At 42.5% G+C, this 20707-nt stretch overlaps 3 protein-coding genes across 5 annotated transcripts; 1 reads left to right on the forward strand and 2 right to left on the reverse strand.

The window, feature by feature from the left end:
* Window positions 1-4806: 4806 nt before the first annotated feature.
* LOC147246094 (homeodomain-interacting protein kinase 2-like) lies at window positions 4807-6713 on the reverse strand. Its single transcript, XM_086183450.1, has 8 exons — window positions 6657-6713; window positions 6366-6551; window positions 5771-5952; window positions 5561-5684; window positions 5280-5402; window positions 5125-5175; window positions 4904-5041; window positions 4807-4812 (listed from the first exon to the last, which is right to left on the reverse strand). Exons 1-8 carry the CDS (start codon window positions 6711-6713, stop codon window positions 4807-4809), a joined length of 867 nt encoding a protein of 288 aa, XP_086039576.1.
* Window positions 6714-10592: 3879 nt separating this feature from the next.
* On the forward strand, window positions 10593-12632 carry LOC147246095 (uncharacterized). Its single transcript, XM_086183451.1, has 2 exons — window positions 10593-12094; window positions 12173-12632. Exons 1-2 carry the CDS (start codon window positions 10652-10654, stop codon window positions 12596-12598), a joined length of 1869 nt encoding a protein of 622 aa, XP_086039577.1. The 5' UTR covers window positions 10593-10651; the 3' UTR covers window positions 12599-12632.
* A 1746-nt stretch (window positions 12633-14378) lies between these two features.
* vps29 (VPS29 retromer complex component) lies at window positions 14379-20618 on the reverse strand. 3 transcript variants are annotated; one of them, XM_086182228.1, is made up of 5 exons: window positions 20169-20413; window positions 19504-19515; window positions 17902-18093; window positions 16027-16262; window positions 14379-14862 (listed from the first exon to the last, which is right to left on the reverse strand). In XM_086182228.1, the coding sequence occupies exons 1-5, from the start codon at window positions 20334-20336 to the stop codon at window positions 14745-14747; spliced, it is 726 nt and encodes a 241-aa protein (XP_086038354.1). In that variant the 5' UTR covers window positions 20337-20413; the 3' UTR covers window positions 14379-14744. The 3 variants fall into 3 exon arrangements, with proteins under 3 accessions (XP_086038354.1, XP_086038356.1, XP_086038355.1); XM_086182230.1 differs by lacking the exons at window positions 19504-19515; window positions 20169-20413 and adding an exon at window positions 20472-20618; XM_086182229.1 differs by lacking the exons at window positions 19504-19515; window positions 20169-20413 and adding an exon at window positions 19410-19454.
* Between the last annotated feature and the right edge of the window lie 89 nt (window positions 20619-20707).

The following is a 20707-nucleotide window of genomic DNA, read 5'->3' on the forward strand; positions in this document are numbered from 1 at the left end:
TTGATCTGTCCATGTGAAAGCTTTTATTAAATATTGTTTCAGAAATTGTCTAATAAAGGGCTAGGTAACTTATGGATGGTTGAATTATTTTTTGAAGACTAATTTTTTTTGTCTCGCTGGGACAAAAAAAATGTTTTAAAAAACCTTTGGGGTAATTAACAGCAAAATTTAACTTTTTTTTCATCTTCCAAAAACGTCCCAATTGGCCCCAAAAATATTCACGTTGCAGTGATTTGATCGTGTTGTGATATCACTCATAATTAATGGTCTCGTGATTTTTTTTTTTTGAACCAATGAATACGACATGTAACTCTGCAATGCTTCCTTCATCGTATTATGTTGTTAAATATCTGACGCTTGTTTGTTCAGTCCTGCTTCACCATCTTCTGGAGCTTTAATGTCATTAGAATTCAAGACAGAACGGCTGCTGGAGTGAAATTAGATCTTTATTGTGGGAAAAAAATGAATGAAAGCAGGCAGACCTCAGGAAGCTAAGGACACAAACCAGCGATAGGCCAAGAATCTGCACTGCCTGCGAGCCATAATGCACATTCATTCTTATACAGTTTGGAGTGTGGTTTATGCTGTTTGATTCTGTAAATCAGTGTTTCTCAAACTTTTCCAGACCCTGGACCCCTTTGTCCCAACATGTTTTGTTTTTTTATGGGACCACCTGCTGGGCTCGCTCAAGTTTTAGGCGCCACAATCTTAGTTGTTATTTATATACATATAGAATTATATTTTTATGTGAAATTACAGTACTGCCTTATTGTAGTAGTATTGTGGTATTGTTATTGTTCTCTGACAAGTGTCTCACAGACCACTCGTGGTTCCTGGACCACATTTTGAGAACTACTGTTCTAAATAAATAAACGGCTTGTACTTCTGTTTCCCTTTTTCTTTGCATGTAGCAACCGATTGTAGTTAACAGTGGTGGTGGTGGTAGAAATAGTAATAGTAGTGTAATTACATTATCAGGGGGTGATCATCTGCCATACCTTCCCCTTCCTTGGAGTGTCAAACGGCCGTGGTCGGCTCTGTAGACATTCAAGGCGTTTTGGAGCGCACATATATTGAGACAAACTGGTTCTAGGCCAGGATGGTAAGTCATGCATGTTATGTGGTTGGGTACCTGGCTCACTCGTCGTGTAACCTGCGTCGCCAAACAAGGTAATGCATTCATAACGTTATACGAGTCATTCACATGAAAAATGTGTCCTGGCTGTGTGCAGGTGGATGGAGTTCATTTGTTAGCACCTGTTCGATCTCTCTGCAGCACATGTTTTCTCTCTCCGTGGGCGTACGAACGCAGTTTCCACATAAGAACCTGGTTATTGACAAATAGGCAGTGATTGATCAGATGTCACACTTTGCTTTCACTGATGGGGTTTGCCTAAAGTGGCTGCATTGAAGGGCATACAGTTGCAATAATATAGTCACCATTTCTTATGTAGTACTCTTGTTCCTGTCATTCCCCAGTCTATTTGTTAAATATTTATGATAAATATTGATTGATAAAGTGTTATTAATGATAAATATTTGTTATTAAAATGATACATATTTATGATTAATATTATTATTTATGAATGCTTGATCAATACCACTTTTATGTTCCAAGACTAGTACAGCAATTCTGAACTCACACCGGACTTTTGGCTCCAAACCACAAGCAGGGAATAGCCCCAAGCCTTCGTTATTGTTGACCCACCCAGCACCTTTATTTCATGAATGTTTAGCCTGATGAGTTAGACCCCAAACAAAAAGGAAGCGTGATGAACCACAAAGCCTTTAAAAATATTCTTTTATTTATTTATTTTGGCTTGAGTGTAATTTAAGCATCATAACTAGTACAATAATATAGCAACATGCTACTGCAAAAACAAACAAAGAACCTACCATTGAGAAACGTGTACTTGAAGCCTGTCTGGTTGTTGTTGTTGTTCTTCCTCCTCCTCCTCCTCCTCCTCCTCCTCCTCCTCCGATTCTGGCTCGAACATATACGGCTGGATCCGCGAATGGACCGTGGCTACTTGGTATCTTATCTTACGAATGTTGTTGTATGATATGGAATGTTGTCAATTGACAGTAGCAGTCACAGTTAGCACCGGCGACAGTTAGCCGAGAGAGTGGGAGTCCTTTCTTTTCAATGACAGTGAGGGCAGCCAATCACCAGGTAGTGGTTAAATGAGGTTGCCACATAAACCACGGCAACCGATCGCAGTAAACTCATGCACTTGCGAAAATAATAAGGTTGCCAGATGAGGTCAGAAACGACCACAATAGGGACAAACGACGCAGTCTAAACCCAACATGGTAACATAGCGCTTTCAGAGAGCCTTTTAGGAAGCTTCTGAGCCATTACAGACCCAACCATTTTTTGTGGGGTGACATATCACACCACAGAACAAGAATTAATACCCCGTCCAACCTCTCTACGGCACCTTTAATAGTCCACATCTAATTTTCATATTCTTTTGAGTTAATTTAGTGGTTGTGTTCATTTTGATTCAGTTTTTCTGAGTGACTCCTCTACAAGTAGAATTGGAGTGAATAAACTGACGTGGTCGGGGGACAGACACAGTCTCTATGGGGTTGTGGGTGGGTAAGTGCCCTAACGGACGCGCAGAGACGCGTGTAAGACGGCAGCTCTGCTTTCTGGTCTGAACTCTGGGTTGTGGGGGTTTTGGTTCCGTTATAAACTGGGTCATATTTCTGGAAATGAGAGCAGCTCCGTCCAACGTGGGATGGATGCCGTCTCTCCGAATCAGACCAGGTCGCCCCCAGAAAGTTTTCCAATTATCTATGAAGCCCACTTGGTTTGCTGGACGCCACCTCAACAGCCAGCGGTTGAACGACGACAAACGGCTAAACATGTCGTCGCTGGTCCCCTCAGACAGGGGTCCAGAGGCACGACAGTGTCCGACATCGTCTTCGTAAATGAACACAGAACCTATTCGAGACATGAATTGGTGGTTGGTCACTGACAGCAGGCTTCTGTTCAGGACAATGCTTCCTTCGGACAGTCACCCAGCCGCCCTGGTTTCCCGGCCGCTCGGGGCTAAGCTAAGGCAGTCCACACCAGCTAACAGCTGCAGCAGCTGTAGCGGCCAATTGTTTGGATCTAATTGTTAAGCTAACTGTTAAGCCTCTACTCCAACGCGACAAACAAACTACATTTAACGCACTTATCTGTACCACCAAAGGAGGAAGAGGAGTGACTGAACATGTGGCACACTGAGCAGGAGAGAGGAGAGCGAGAAGGAGAAGCCATCTGGCGTTCTAGTTCTCCTTTTTTTCTTGTATTAATTCCAGTCGTTTCTTACCACAAGTCTACGAAGCTGAGAGCAAAGAACCAAGTGGAACCACATCCATGTCAAGGACAGATATCACTAAATGTAGGTGTCACACATCCCTTCATGACCATTGAAACAGAGAGGAAAGAGTGGAAGTGACATCACCTTTCAGGAAATGGCCAATCAATCAGCAAGACACCGCAGGGAATCGAACCCCGTCCCAGTAAACCAGGAGTACCATTACCAGTGCCTTTTTGCTTTTTGATGCTACATGAAAGGGAAAGCAAAACCTGCATGAGCAACAGCATATGAGAGCCAGCATTGCATTTTGTGGCATCCTGACTACAATGAGCTTTGAAAGCCCGATTCACACTGGACCAGTAGAACCAGGAGACCTCAGGTGTTGGAGAAACCTCGGTGTCTTGATGGGCGCAGAAAAGAAACGTCTGTGTTACACCGCCTGACTTTACCCACAGTAGAGACCACAGTGACAAATACTGATCTATTTCTCCTCCAAAACAGGAGAGGAAGAAATGGATCAGTAAAGTGGAATGTTGGTCTGAGCACAAAGTACAGCAGGACCTCTCCTGTACAGAGTGAGACTGGCAGCATAATTTACATTCAAACCACTAAAATACCGACGGCTACCAGACTACAATTATTATACGACGTCGACGAGTGGCAAAATATGGTGGGATTAAAATTCCAAATGATTAAAAGTATCATAAACCGATAAAACTGGTAATAATGATCACACTGGTTATACTGGTTCCATGGAATAGAGCTGAATCCTGCAAAGACTGCAGGTCACGTTCTGTAACTGAGCCAATTCATGTTCTACTTCTAAATGCTGTTGTGATGCAGGAAACGAAACCACATGAGAGAAAATGATTCCCTCCCTCTTACCTTCCCTCTCCCTGAGCTGGTAGGAGAGGATGATGCAGGAAAAGTGCGTCCATGCTTCACTTAACACAAAGGGTTTTTCACTCTGAAATGATAAGAACAGATGCTAATGCTAGGCTAATTAGCATGACCTATTTAGCCTACAATCAAACATGACAACAGCTTTACGGTCAATAGTGTCATTTAAATTTAACCACTGACAAAAGTCAAAAACAGGGAAGTTAAAATGATGTGTTTTCTTTGCCTCACATTCATTCTCAAAACATAAAACCATAGATAGACTAATCCAGTTTGCTGATTCTGCCCTGAATGGACTTGAAAATTTGACACAAAAGTATTTTAACAATATAATGCCGTAAAATAACTCTTCTTCATCCAACAAAAGCATCTTTCAAACTAAAATGTTAAGTCAAGATGGACAAAAGTTTTATTCTATTGCTAGCAAAAGACATTTCTTTTAAATCAAGTGCTAAGCTGCATGCTAATGCTAGGCTAAACATCTTAGCCAGTTGACCCCAGGATGAAAGGTGAAAGCAGCTGAACTCACCTGGATAGACCAGGAGTCCTCCTCACCGTTGCCTGAGTGGAAGCCATTTGGTCCAAGCAGGATTCAAGCCTGAAAGACAACAGTCCAACACCTTCACATCAGCACTGATGAACACGAACCAATCAAAGTGGTGCGCTGGGCTGCTGGTGATGGGGCCTACTTGGTGGCTTCCTGTTAGAAATGGATGCTGGAGGATTTGGTCCGGCGTGATGCGGCGTTCAGGATCCACCTCCAGCATCTGACTGAGCAGGTCCAGGAAGTCTGCCAGGTCATCCAGGTCCTGGCCCTCCAAGAACATCTGTGTGGCAACAGAATAAAACTTAAAGGTTAGGAACTCAGAGACGGTTGTGTTGTATGTTCTCGTGCTCTGGTGCAGCCCACCATAACCAGATCCATCAGGGTCCTCATGGGGTCAGGAACCTCCACGTGTGGCTACAGAAAAGACATTTTTCAGTTAGCACATGAGAGCTAAATGCAGGCTGACGGACTGAAGGACCTCATGGAGGGATGAAGTCCTTCTCAGTTGCTGGAATTACCTTTGCTGTCCACTGCTTGAAGACTCCTTCCTCACCCTGGGCATAAAAATAGTAGAGGGTGTAGAGGCCGAGGTGGAGGACGCTGTCGGGTGGCTGCCCCGCTGTCCTCAGGATGTACTCCATCTGAAGGAAGGACACAATGAGAGCACCAGGTTTACCTCCATTTGTTGCTTTACACAAAAGAATACTTGAAATGAGTGACACATCTCTCGCTCACTACTCCTCTTTACATCACCATTGCTTGTTGTGAATTTCCAAGTGTAGCACTGCACCATACTGACCATTTCAGCCTCACTGTGCCCAGGGAAGAGTGGGATCCCAGTCAGCAGCTCTGCAGCAATGCACCCCAGAGACCACACATCGATGGCCTCGTTAAACGGGGCTCCAAGGAGGATCTCAGGAGCTCTGACGAGAGGAAGAGAACCACAACATGACTCCTGTTCTCACCACTGACAGAAGAAAATGGAGGTTCCAGTGTCTCTGTTACTAACCTGTACCACAGCGTCTGCAGCTCCGCTCCGATGTGGCTCGCTGAGACCTGAAACGCCAACCCAAAGTCAATGAGCTTGACTTTGAGCGGCTGCCTGACATGGTCCACCATCATGATGTTCTCTGGTTTCATGTCGGCATGGACGATTCTCTGGCTCCGCAGAAAAAGGAGCGCCGTTGCGAGCTGAAACCATAAAAAATAGAAACCTTGAAGTCAGCTTCACTGCAGTGGAACGTCATCAACACGTGATGGAGGATCGTTTTTACACAGTGGAAAATGTAACACTGTGTATTTAAAACATATTTTGGCAGTTGACAACGAAGCCTGGCGTGATTGTAGTTTTTAATGAGAGAATACAAATGAAGTGATGCAGGACAACCCAACACCTGCAGTTTCACACTGCAAATAATGACTGAGTCAACTTTAGCATCTACCTCCATTGATTAGAATCCACCAATTTATCCTCTTCCTGATGGAACCACTTGGCTTCATACTCAGCAAAATACACGTGAACATTTATTTCTTAAAATGAAAACTTTTCTCTTCTATTTTCCCACTTTATTTGGTAAGTTCAGCTAAAAACTGTGGAAACACACCTGATGGAGGATGGGGCTGATCTCTCTGAGTGAGAGAGCCCGGCGCCGCCCCAGGAATTCAAAGAGGCTGATGTCCAGTCTCTCAAACTCCATGCAGAACGCTCCCTCGTGGATGAACGACCCGTTCCATCCAACAATGTTGAAATTATTGCCGTTGTTGCTCATCAATAATCTCAGCATCTTCTCCTGTTAAAGGTATGAGAGAGAGAGAGAGAAAACAACCTGTATTGGAATGTGGTGGATTTTCAGAGCCATGGAAGTTAAATACTGTTCAAAGAAACTTGTGTTCACCTCCTCTTTTGCCGCCAGGATGTTCTGTTTGTCCCGGATCCGTTTTATTGCGACCATTTTGTCTGTGTCGCTCCTCCAACATTCGGCGACTTCCCCAAAAGCGCCAGTCCCCAAGATTTTCTCCACAGTGTACACAGAGGATTCAGTAAAAATGATATCCCCCAGTCTGAAACCAGGGTTCAGTTCTCCCATGATGGAATATTCTGTTGAGAGAACAGAGAAAATATAACATTCGAGTCTTTATAAATCCCTGAAATGTTCATTTCTGGATCGTCTCTCTGACTTTTCACTTTGAAGCAGCAGACGTACAACAAAGTCTTGACCGTCAGAAAGCCATGTTACTGAAAGTCCTGTGTCAGGGTCAGTCAATCAACACTTGCTTGAACCTTAAAAACCTCCAATGCAGGAACAACATGGTGGTTGTGTCAGCAAGTGGGACTGTCAGTGACCTTGACTTTTGACGTCAAACATAAACAGACCTCCAGACAGACTGACTGTAGCATTCACGTGTTTTTACACCAACAAAACCTCAAAGCAGGACAAAGTTACATTGAAAATGGTCTGTCAGATAATTGTTGATGAAATTAAAGTGAATTATTCAGAGAAAAACCGAGAAAAAAAGCATCAGTCGGTTGCTAGCCGAGCGGCATGCTAATGCTAACAAAGCGCGCTAACGAGGAGTGCTAGCTAAATTAACAAACACACAAATAAAAATAATACACTCATATGAAGATAAAAACTGTGTTGGTACTATTCATACACCCAGATTCATGTCAGAAATGATACCACAGTGTGTTTCTTTACATGCAGTTTTCCCATTTCTTGAATTTTAAAATGCAGATACATTTGATAATGACACAAACCCACAGCAGGAATAAAACACAGATCTGCGACAATTTTTTTTTCAAAAGTTCACAATTCAAGTTCTCAACTTCAAAGCTACAGTTTTTAATGAAATTAAAGTAAATTATTCACAGCCAACGTGGTAAGAGAGACCGGTAGCTTGCTAGCAGTGAGGCTTGCTAACGCTAGCGGACATGCTAGTGGGGGTGCTGCTAAACCAACAATCTATTTCCCCCCCCTGAAGAAAACCCATCAGACAGTTTACTACTAGATGTTGAAGATTTACTGAACTCACCAAATGACAGCTGCTGGTAGAAGGTGTTGTGTTGATGTCTCAAGTGTTTAATGAAGCTGATTCTTGACCAAGAGACAGCAGGTTGCTGTCTGGAGTCCAGGAACCAACTAACTGATCAAGTGACTGGACGGCTTTATGCTGTCAATCACAATGACGTCACCCCTTCATGTCTTTGATGTTGTGCAGCAATGGAAATTCAAATAATAGCTTCCTGTAATTTGAAAAAAGCCTCATCACCAACACACCAATTAGTTATTTTTCAATTCAAATTGAACAAATATTATAATAAAAGAAGATAAACTTTCTTCATCCTGGACTCTGGAAATTCTGTTGTTACAGCAGCATTGGGGAGAAAAAAGACAGACAAAAGTGCAACATAAATCAATCTTTAATGAGATAAATCGAAAAGTTAAAACATCTGTATTTCAAAATGTATAAAAATAAAAAATAAGCAGCATAAGTATGTACACAACTGTTTTTTCAGATGTTACATATAAATATAATACAATCTAATTCTTGTATGTAACAAAAGTATTCCCACACTCTGTCCAACCTCAACAGTATCTTGACGCTTCAGTCCTAGACCTTCTTCAGGCTACCAGTTCTTGTGAATGGAAATCTGCCTGAGAGCAACGACTACAAGCCAGCAACCAATCACATCACTCTCATGTAGATGAGCCCAACAAGCTACTGGAGACATTCAGAGACAATAAAAAACAAACCATACAACAGAGTCCTATTAGTTCAAATCTAACTTTCCCAGTTCAAATCTAACTTTCCCAGTTCAAATCTAAAAGAAGGAAAAGTCAATAAATTTTAACATCTTGGACGTTTCAACCCAGGCCTAAAAAGATTTGATGGAGTGCAGTTCTTCCTGTATGAATGGACACAAATCAGTCGGTCGCATTAATAAATGAACCTAACATGCAGACATTCATACGTATCCAGGACTGACAGGGGCCGGATAAAGACTCACTCAGAGAAGAGGAACAATCCAAAAAATTCATTTACACACTGGGAAAAATACAAATACACACATAGACGTATATACAAAGAGGTTATTTCGAGGGCAGCACGGTGGAGCAGTGGTCAGCACTGTGGCCCCCCAGCAAGAAGGTTCTGGGTTGGAGCCCCAGCTGGAGCACAGGATCTTTATGGGTGGAGTCTGCATGTTCTCCCTGTTCCTGCGTGAGTTCTCTCTGGTACTCCAGCTTCCTCCACAGTCCAAAGACATCAAGAGGGGACCAGGTTAATCCAGACTCTAAACTGACCATAGGCGTGGCTTACAGTAAACCAGGAGTACCATTACCAGTGCCTTGTTGCTTTTTGATGCATCGGTGAAGATGCTATTACAACATCAGTCGCGATATTTGATGACATTATCCATCAACTTATGAAGTTATTGGGTTTTATGTGTGCAGGGTTGTGAGATGTAAAGTCCAGTTTGCTCACCCTGACTTCATCCCCTTTGTGTGCTTGTGTGCTTTACTGGATGACACGGCTCAACGGGACTCATTGAGGAGGGCTACATTTTGAGGAAGATGGTCAGTCATATATTCTATATAAAAACTAGCTAACTGTGTATACAGTCGTGTAAACTAGCTCGACCTCCATGTGCTCCTCCGTGGCTGCTTTAGTAATCATAAACTATTGATGTCATACGTGATTACATATCAGAGGGATCAAACCACTACTTATACAGCAGTGACAAAAGGACACTGTCCTCCAGAATGAAAGGCGTCAGTTAATATATATATATATATATACACATACATACACGCATATATATGTTTGTATTTCAGTTGATTGTTTGTATTAATATACATATATATACAGTATATTGTTCTCAAGTGCATTTTGCGATGGTCTGAGAAGACGCTCGGTTTCTTTTCTGGTGACGCACTGGAGACGGGACAAGGATGATGAGTGGACCATCGGACCGTCTGACAATTTACTAGTTTTGTTCCTTGAGAAGACCTCCTGCAGGTTGGAGCCCAGCCCAGGGAGAATCAGGACTGTTAAAACTTACAGATAGAACTGAATTACAGGCCTCATTAGCTTCACATAGAAGGGGGAAAAGGGGAATATTACTAGAATATTTACAAAAAATTGTTAAATTCAGAGGCGGAGCAGCCTGGAGGGACACTTAATTTGAAGCATCAGACTGCACCAATACTTCAGAGCAGATGTGTGTCTCTGGTATTGTGGTTTAACTGTCGAATTCCTCACCGACTGATTGAAAGGTCTAAACGAATATCTTTAGGCTCAAGAACATCCCATCATTAATTATAAAGACAGAACGATTAGATGGAATGAAGGCATCAGGTAACTGGTTTGTCTACATTTCTGTGACTGTGTTTTGTGTTGTCATTGGTTACTGAGAAACTGTGATTGACAGACAATGACAAACGATGATTTATTGATGCCCAAGGGTCAGGAACAGGAAGGTTTTCTTCTCCCTGCTTCTTTCCATCATTGGCTATTTAAACTCCTTGAAGCTGTACACGTTTCCTGAATTGTGTTCATTGCTTCATTAAAAAAATAAAAAGGAAAAAAAAATGGGACAGGCAAAAAAGGTGTGAACAACAAACAACAATAACATTTGAGGTTTGTGTGTGTGTGTGTGTGTGTGTGTGTGTGTGTGTGTGTGTGTGTGTGTGTGTGTGTGTGTGTGTGTGTGTGTGTGTGATGCAGTCAAAATTCTGAGCTCTCAGAATTTTGTCTGGTGCTCTCAGTGTTCAAGTCAGAATGATGAATTAAACCCTCTTTGTCTCTGACAGTATAAATAAATCTGCCAGCTTGGTCACATAAAGATATTTTCAGAACAACAGTCGTGAACACATTTATCTGATAACTGATGATGGAGTACCAGCAGACAGAACTTGTCATTGATCCCCACGCCATCTACCTGACTGGATTTCCCGAGCACGTGGTGGAAAATGAAATTTGGGACTACTTTGAGACATTTGGACGCGTGAATGCCATTCGACACAAACGAGGCTACAGAGGATACGCAATTGTGCACTTCGATAAGGATGTCCCCATTCAGCCAATCCTTGAAACACGTATCTTTTACGGGGACTACAAGCTGAAACTGGCCCGTGCCAGGAAAGTTAGACGCTGTGGAGGCCAATTCTTTCAGAGGGGCAAGGCCCGTGCCTTTACCAGATACTTCCCTCTGATGAGACGCATCCCCCAGCGTCACATGGATAGATGGTGGAGGAAGAATGACGACTTTCCAGAGCATGAGGGGAGACAGGACATCTACGGACGCATCCCTGGTTATGATGGGGACATGCTGACAGATGAGCGTAGCTCCCACCACCATGCTGATGAGGCAGCCAATGAAGTTCCCCACCACAACCAAGCTAATGAGGCAGCCGATGAAGGTCCCCACCACCACCAGGCTGAAGAGGCAGTCGATGAAGGTCCCCACCACCACCAAGTTGATGAGGCAGTCGATGAAGGTCCCCACCACCACCAGGTTGACGAGGCAGCCGATGAAGGTCCCCACCACCACCAAGTTGACGAGGCAGTAAATGAAGGTGCCTCCAACCAGCAAGTTGATGAGGCAACTGTTGAAGGTGGCTCTCACCAGCAGGTTAACGAGGCAGCCTACGAGGGCGCCCCCCAGATCCAGGGGGGGCAGGCAACGTATGATAGTTCCCCCAACCACCAGGTGAGTGAGCCAAAAAACGAAAGGCTCATCAACCACCAGGTATACAAGTCAACCTATGAAGGTGCCCCCCACCACCTGGTTGATGAAGCAACCATTGAAGGCATCCCATACTTCCAGGGGGCCCAAGCAACTTATGAAGGGGCCCCCCACCACCTGGTTGATGAAGCAACCATTGAAGGCATCCCATACTTCCAGGGGGCCCAAGCAACTTATGAAGGGGCCCCCCATCACCTGGTTGACAAGGCAACCATTAAAGGCATCCCATACTTCCAGGGGGCCCAAGCAACTTATGAAGGGGCCCCCCATCACCTGGTTGAAAAGGCAACCATTAAAGGCATCCCATACTTCCAGGGGGCCCATGCAACTTATGAAGGGGCCCCCCACCACCTGGTTGACAAGGCAACCATTAAAGGCATCCCATACTTCCAGGGGGCCCATGCAACTTATGAAGGGGCCCCCCACCACCTGGTTGACGAGGCAACCTTTGACGCTGTCCCCCACGATCAAGTTCAAGAGGCAACTGATGAAGGCCCCCTCCACCACCAGGTCGACAAGGAAACCATTGAAGGCACACCACACTTCCAGGGGGCCCATGCAACTCATGAAGGTGTCCCCCATCACCTGGTTGATGAAGCAACCTTTGATGGTGCCCCTCACTTCCAGGGGGCCCATGCAACTCATGAACGTGTCCCCCATCACCTGGTTGATGGAGCAACCATTGAAGGCATCCCATACTTCCAGGGGGCCTATGCAACCCATGGAATGGACCCCCATTACCAGTGGGGCAAGGGAACCTTCAACAATGCTCCCCACCACCAGGGGGGCCAGGCATACTACCAAGGCAACCTGCATCACCAGGGAGGACAACCGTCTCACCTCCCATATGATCAGCAGTACCCCCACTACAGAGGAGTCATGATGCCTCCCATCCTGCCTCCTTACCCACTACCCTACCTCTACTGCGGCGGACTCATGCTACCACAGATGCCAGTCCTCTTTGCTCCTGTTCTGTGGACCTACCAGCTTTGGTCAGGTCCCAAATGGCCACCAGGGACCAGATATTCAGATGAAGGCTTAAACTCCAGCCTGCGGCAGGGACCAGACCCCAACATGTTCCCTCTATGACTGTCAGAGCAGCAAGAGTCAGCTTTGAAACGTTTTGAGCATATTTTATCATATTTATTGTATAAATGAAGTTTATATAAATATGTTTTTATGTATATACATATCAATATATGCATTTACATATAATTATGTATATATACATGTATATACCTATATCTCTACATATAGAGATATAGGTATATAACTCTATATGTAGATGATATCAGTGTATTTTGACATTAAAAAAGATACAGATAACCTTGATATGACGTGTGTGGTCACAGACAAACCACAAAGTTGTGAAACATCAATCAGAACTTCTGTGCAGGACAAAAAACAGGGATAAAATGAACATGGGTGCAAAGAATCCTGGGAAATTATTTCCTTCCAAAAGACCAAAGAGACGTGTCAGGTGGGACACCACAGATGCACCACAGAGGCTGTTTGCAAATCTCATTTTTTACTGTGACACTGACCAGGAGTGAAAGGATACGGATACGATCGCATTCATATTGATTTAAGGTTTCAGACTTTCCATCACATCCACATCAAAACACAGCAAGATGAAGAAAGGTAGGTTTGCTGTGTTCATCTCAGGGTCCACCAACTGTTTTCTAATTCAAATGAATGCCTTCAGCACTCATTTTCAGTTTCCTGTTGTTCGTTGCCAGCAGCAAAGACCCGGCAGGAGGAGGAGGTTCAAGAGGACGAGTCTTTGAGTGAAAGTCTCGAGTTCTCTCTCCATGAAGGACTGGGATGAGCAAACCATCTCAGATTTAGAAGGTTTTATTGAAATTTGAGAAAACTCTTCTGATGGAAAAAAAAAAGAATGTCATCATTTCACAATTCCTCTAAAATCAATCGTTAGCAGTTCAGTTTGTGGCGGTGCTTCCAAGTTCCCACCCTGCAGCAGGTTTTTGCCCCCCCCCCCCCCCCCCAGTCATAGCAAGAGAGCGAGAAGACGCCAAACTTTCACAAATGTTTGAGATAGCTACAGCAGCTTACGTCACCAGCAATCAAGAAGCAAAATAACAGCTTATGGTTTCACGACATGAATCCCAATCCATCTGTTTTGATCAAAATGTGATTTTGATTTTAATTATTGCTCTTTTTACTCTGCTTCCTTTGCATTTCCATCATTTTTTTCTGAGATTTTTGAAGCTTTTTGAGTTGCTGTGCACATGGACAGGCTTAAATAAATCTAATTGCCATGCCTCATCTTAAATCATATATTTTCAGATGAATATCTTCATATTACGTCAGTGATTTCCAAGTGGGCTACAGAGAGAAAGCAAACACTAATTAGTGATGCACCAAAACATCGTCCCATGTCCTCCTTGTTACCACCTCTCACAGATGGCAGCTGCCAATGTTGATCTGTCCATGTGAAAGCTTTTATTAAATATTGTTTCAGAAATTGTCTAATAAAGGGCTAGGTAACTTATGGATGGTTGAATTATTTTTTGAAGACTAATTTCTTTTGTCTCGCTGGGACAAAAAAAAATGCTTAAAAAAAACCTTTGGGGTAATTAACAGCAAAATTTAACTTTTTTTTCATCTTCCAAAAACGTCCCAATTGGCCTCAAAAATATTCACGTTGCAGTGATTTGATCGTGTTGTGATATCACTCATAATTAATGGTCTCATGATTTTTTTTTTTTTTACATTGAATACGACATGTAACTCTGCAATGCTTCCTTCATCGTATTATGTTGTTAAATATCTGACGCTTGTTTGTTCAGTCCTGCTTCACCATCTTCTGGAGCTTTAATGTCATTAGAATTCAAGACAGAACGGCTGCTGGAGTGAAATTAGATCTTTATTGTGGGAAAAAAAATGAATGAAAGCAGGCCGACCTCAGGAAGCTAAAAGCCTGTGTACATGTTACACGATGAGGGTGAAACGAAAAATAAATGGCACCAAATATTTCTTTTGGTAACAAATATGTGGGACATTATTGCGTTCTCTACAAACTGATGATTTCAATACAAGCAAATGATGATGACATATAAACAATATAATACAGGTCTTTTAGAGTTAAGTTACTGAAGGAAAGTTGGTTTCAGCATCAATAACATTGTGGTGACCGTGGGAGGGAGCTGCTGCCCCCCAGTGGAAAGGAATGACACAACACTCTGACCCCACCTCTCTTCCTGACACCCTGCTTTTAGGATTTCTTGTACTCGATTCTCTCCACCTTCACGTCGTCACCGATCAGCTGATAAACGTACGTCACCACTGTAGACGCCTGGATGTCCATTAATACAAATGAGGGGATGATGTTGCTGTGAGGAGAGAGGATAGATGTGTCTTAGCTTCATGGTTTTCCTCCACTAATTATTTATACACAGTCCGCCTCTAATATTACACCTGCTGTGCGTCAGTGGTTCCCGGCCTCTTTCCACTATGAGCCCTTGAGTCAGGTGGTATCGACTCACTGCTTACAACAGTGACATTTCTGGTATAATTCTTATTTTTGGTGATTTTAATTGTCTCTACTTCATCGTGTGTGTAGTATGGATGTGTTTTTGTATGTATTTGCCTTATCATACAGACAATTTTAATCTTTTTAACTCTCATATTGTCTTTTTTGTTAGATATATTCATTCTGGGCATGAAGATAGAGGGACAACAAACTAAGAATATCAATAATAACTGGTTTATTTTTGCATGTGACAAGGATTCGAAAGCTAATTCAGAAGTGAGGTTGTCCTTTTCACCCCCACTCACTTTTCTGATTTATTTGGTGGTCAGCAATTCATCAATCATAGACCAGCATCAGGACAAAATGCTAAGAATGTTATAAAATACTGGGATTTACTTCCAGCAGCACCGCAGACATTTGACAGTGTGCGTGTTACTCTCTGGTGATATTTGCATCGGACCAGTTTTTCTCAAATCTTGTCCTCTTTGCTTATCCTGGATGACGAAAAAAAATCTCCGAAAACTGTATGATTGATGGCTTTTCCAAGCGTTTTGAAAATAAATCAAAATGTTACAAATTCCAAATTACACTGTTCACAAAATGGAAATTCATTTGAACTGTTTTTATCCAGATACCATTAACATTTGTTCATGTCAACTACTGGCCAGAGTCAGTCATTAAATCCCATTCTTGTATCTCTTTTGTGACCTCAAATGCTCAAGATTTCCAACCGAAATACACACTTCTGATTAAAAAAAAAATTCTTTTTGAGACACTGGGGGAAAAAGGGCTTTTGTAAACAGGCACGCAAATAAAAAAAATGGATCAACTGATCATGAAGCAGATCGACAGAGGGAGAATAAAATCCCTCATATCAAATGTGAGCATGTCCAGTCTCAGGGCTGTAGATTAGAGGACCAGTGCATGATCACACCAAGTTCTAGAGCTTTGTTCCCTGGATCAATGTATTCATGTTTTACAACACTGATCTCATGGTGTCTCATCTCTATAATTGCTCTCCTACCTTTCCAGTGCGCTGTAGGCTCCCGTGGCAGAACCGGGGTTGATGTAGAACTTGTTCTCATTCTCAAACGCTTCAAACTTGTGTGTGTGACCAGAGATGAGGATGTCGACATCCAGCTGCCTCTGGAGCAGCGCCAGGCTGGCCATGTCGCCCCAGGGGATCACCTGGTGGCCGTGGATGAGACCGATCTTAAACTGCCCTACTGTCACCACCTTCTGCTCTGGGTAGTTCAGGTTCTGAGAGGGGGGTCAGGGGTTGAGAGGGAACCAACACTCAGGTTACTCTACATAAGCCATGGTGTTCTTTAAAAGATTTTCATGTATGTCCACAGCTTTAAGCAGCTACAGAAAACAGTTAAATTACCATTCATTAGTGTGAGATCTATACATGACCCCACACACACACACATATACATATATATATATATATATATATATATATACATATATATATATATATATATATATATATACACACATATATATATATATATATATATATATATATATATATATATATATATATATATATATATATATATACTGTATATATGTATATGTACTCACCTCTACAGATCTTCATGAATCTGTGAACAAACCTGTGCGTGTGTGCATTTTTTTTAATTGTGTGTGGATAAGCATGTCTATATTATTATATTATCCTACAATTTTACATGTGTTAGTTTTGTTTTGTGTTTAGCTACAATTGTAATTTTGGACTTGTTTGTCTTCTTTGAAATCCAAAATTAAAAAAAAAACAAAAAAAGCAGCAACAGACTGACAACTTGAGAAAGTCTCTTCTTGTATGTACGAGCTTGGCAAGGCAGGTAAATTCAATTTGGAAGGAGGGAACAATAACGATGCAATCACACTTCAATTAGTCTTTAGCACCGCCAAGAGATCCATTTTTTTTCTCCCTTGGTACAAATAAATACTAAGCTACTTAAATTGTGGCTTTTTTTTCTTCTTTTTAGCAAGTCTGTATGCATACTTCTACGCCCTTTCTTAGAAAACCCTCTAAAATAAAATTCTGTTGGATGTTGCACAATCGTGTCGTGCCTCCTGCAAACAGGAAGAAAAATGATGAAATCATGAAATAATAAAATATCAACGTTGTTTTTACTATTGCGCCCACCAGTCACCAACCTCTCAAGATAATGATTAGTTCTCCCCTTCAGATTCATTCAGAAGCAGACATACACTTTTCATTTGATATGATTTCATTGCCACATTTAAGCAGTAGCCTGAACTTAGCCTTCAGTCTATCAAAGGGATTAAAGGGATATATAATGATAGGATTTCATTTCTGTACCTTTTCTTAATAAAAAAGGATGCATTTGTAGATACAACTGCTACAAATTCTTCACGTACAAAAACCTTTTTGTCTTTAAAATACTACGCGATGTCAAACTTGCTAAAGCTGATTAAACCTGGACTCCATACAGAAAACACGCGTTTCAAAAGTTGTTTTGCGTTCTGCGGAAAGACGAGGCAAAGACTCACGGCTCGAGCAAACTGGCATCGCGGTGTTACTGATTCAGCATCCTTTTGATCAGTTTATTGAAATCAAATCAAAGCTAAATTCAAGATGGAACTTTCAGTTATTCGGTCGCAGACAGAAAAACCTCTCCACTGCTGCTCACGGTGAATCACTTTCCACATCAGCTTCATAAATTGAAATACCTCCAGATCATAGTACAGACCCAGAAACTTCCCTGATTAGTTTTCTGAACTGACTTCCAGAGGTACAGGGTGGTAATAGGTTTTCCTGCCATGGTTGATGATGGAAAGAAACGGTTAAAAAGACATGGCATCAGATGATCAGACGATGACAAACGACAGGATGGTGACTCCAGGCCTTCCCACATATACATACCTCATCAAAGTCTCCCCTGACTATGTGTACGTCTCCCGCAAGGGTCTTCAGGTAGTCATAGCTCTCCTTGGTGCAGAGGTTGCCTGTGCAGAGAATGTGCTGGATCTTACCCGGGACCAAGAGCTTCTTGAACTTGGCTGGAAGGGTGTTGCACCGGTGGGGGATGTGCAGGTCACCTAACACCAGGACCAACTGATGGCATTGCACAGACACACACATAGAGGTTAGACAACCACCAAAGAGCCCTGAGAGAGTTCAGACTGCAACACCTGAACACTGAAGACAGAGGTGGGCCAAGAATACAGCCTTGAGGGACACCCCACGTCATGTCTGCGCTATAAATGATGCCAGGATCACCAGAACCACTAGACTCCTCAGTTATTGTTAAATAGTTTGTATGTTGTTTGTAACAGGCGAAAGACTTCTGTGGTACAAACAACAACAACAACCTAGCCTAGATTGGATCAGTATGATGGATAAAAGCAAAAACAGACGCAAACTTAAAAATAAGCAATATTTGTGAGTAGGAAGCTCTGTATATTGAGTGTCTGAGATCAAACTGCTATTCCAGTGTTACTGAACAAATAATATGAGTGGAGCCCATGGTGGCAAGGGCCTCCTCATCTTTCTTGAGAGGACAGCTGAGAGTCAGACACCCAACAGATGTTGGACATTAGAGAGAGATAATTCTGTTTTCACACAACACAAGAAGCCAATAAGAAACAAACACCAACAAACCGTAAGCTTCATACTAAATATGACACCTATGAACCAGTTTTCACACCACTGAATAGCTAAGAACAGACGTTGATATGAATGTTGGTTCATTATTTGTTCATTTGGAAAGACAAAAAGGGGTCCTATCCTATGACGCAAACTAGACTGATTTAAGAAAAATGTTAAAGTTAAATCAATGCCTCTGTAAGAATACAACTTCTTTCTTTGTAAACATACTGTACATTGTGAAGACACTGAGTTGACAAGGTGTGGGAATCAGAGCATCGATAAACTCACGATACGATACTATTACAGTACTTTTCTCATGATAAAAATACTATCATGATCCAGTTAGATAGGTAAGTATTTAGTGAGTGCATTGTTGAGATGAAACAAAGTACAAAGTCTTGTATAGGAATACATGTGTAATGGCAAAAAAATCTATTTGTGAACAGTGTATCGATGACATATTGCAGTAGTGATGTTTCAGCCCCTACCAAACACAATGCATTCATTTCTGAGTTGTTGTTTTTTTTCCAAAATTAAGTCTAGGGTCGGGTCTGAGGGGGTCTGGGATCTGAGAACATCAAAGTCTCTTGTTCAAGAGACGGTTGGATGTGAAAATGTGAGTGAATCGAGTCAGGTTCCGGGGCCTTCAATGCATTCATGTTGTTGTTCAGTGCAAGAGTCAAGTGTAATTAAAGCCTCACAGCCTGCCAGTGAAAGGACACTGCACTGAAGTTGCTAGGTAGCAACAACTAGGGGTACTGGGAGATGCAGGAACAGCAGACCTCCATGGCTGTTTTCAATCCCAATCCCATGTTAGTGTGGCAGGCAGAGGAGCAAGCGGAAAAGAGGAGTCCAACACAGAGCGAGGGCACTTACCCGGTGACCAGCCTGGTTGATTGGAGACAGGCAAGGAGGAGGGAGGGAGGGGCGGAAGGATGAAGGGGAGCAGGTGAGACAAGGACAGAGGCGGGGTGTGCATGGAGAGATTGACACAAAGCATGATCAAAGATTGGGGAAAGAAATTCAAATCGAGAGAAAAGACAAGAACAAAACAGACAGGACAAGAGGGGAAAACTGAAATTAGAAATTAAAAAGTGGATGGATTAAATGAACAGATATTAATAATTTCAAAACAAATAAGAAAAGTTACACGACAATGTGATGGAATAATCTGTTAATAGTCGGTGGTTAGTGATTCTGATTAATGAAAAATATAATTCACGTCACTGGGTGTAAGCCAGTGTCGTATCATTGTACTGACTGGACTTGAGTGTATTAAGAAACTACGTATTCATTCAACTATGGTCCATCTTGAGTGTGTATGAGAGCGAGTGAGTGAGTGAATGAATGAATGAGTGACAACGTTCATTATTAAGTCCTCAAATAACAGCAGTTTCGTCCAGCTTGACTCGATTTGAAGTTTCAAACGTGATCAGGTTAATAACTAAACTGATAAACACAATTAAAGTGCCACTTAATGTAGCTGCTAGCCTGTTAGCTCAACTAGCTAACCCGTTGGCAAACTAGAGAAAGTAGTCAACCTGTCGTACTATCGGAGAGGGGACGATAAATGGATGAGTTGAAAAGTCACGATCCAACGACGGGAGAGACTTTGGGGGGTGTTTGCTAGGGGAATTTTGGGGGCTACGGGGCTCAGCTGTCATGTGATCGTTGATCCATCTCGAGACTGAAGCTTCACCAAAAACCATTAAAGCCGTGGACGAGCAAAACGCACGATGCCGACCTCCCCTCGCCGGCAACTATTCTAAGAAACATCACGTAAAGGAAATTTCTAGGGTAGGAATGTGGGAAATGTGGGCCCTTTTTCGCCATTTCCTACTCACCATCTTCTATTTTCGCAGTTTCTGCTTGGCAAGTTGAGGAAGCGCCTACGTCCGTGCAGATGAGCCGAGAGCCAATGAGAGGAGCTCAGCCAGGGAAGCGTAAAGCTCAACGCAGTAGTTTCATGTTCCCTTCAAAGTAAATCAATTTAGTACGTTGGATATTAAATCTACGGATATACAGATAGAGACAGTGAGTCTTAGTGGTGTTCAACCTTATAGTTTTGAAAGGCTTCATA

Source organism: Aulostomus chinensis, chromosome 17, assembly GCF_037954235.1.
Source record: "Aulostomus chinensis isolate RoL2024-O1b breed Wild chromosome 17, RoL_Achi_v1.0, whole genome shotgun sequence".
In the NCBI taxonomy this organism is placed as follows: Eukaryota; Metazoa; Chordata; class Actinopteri; order Syngnathiformes; family Aulostomidae; genus Aulostomus; species Aulostomus chinensis.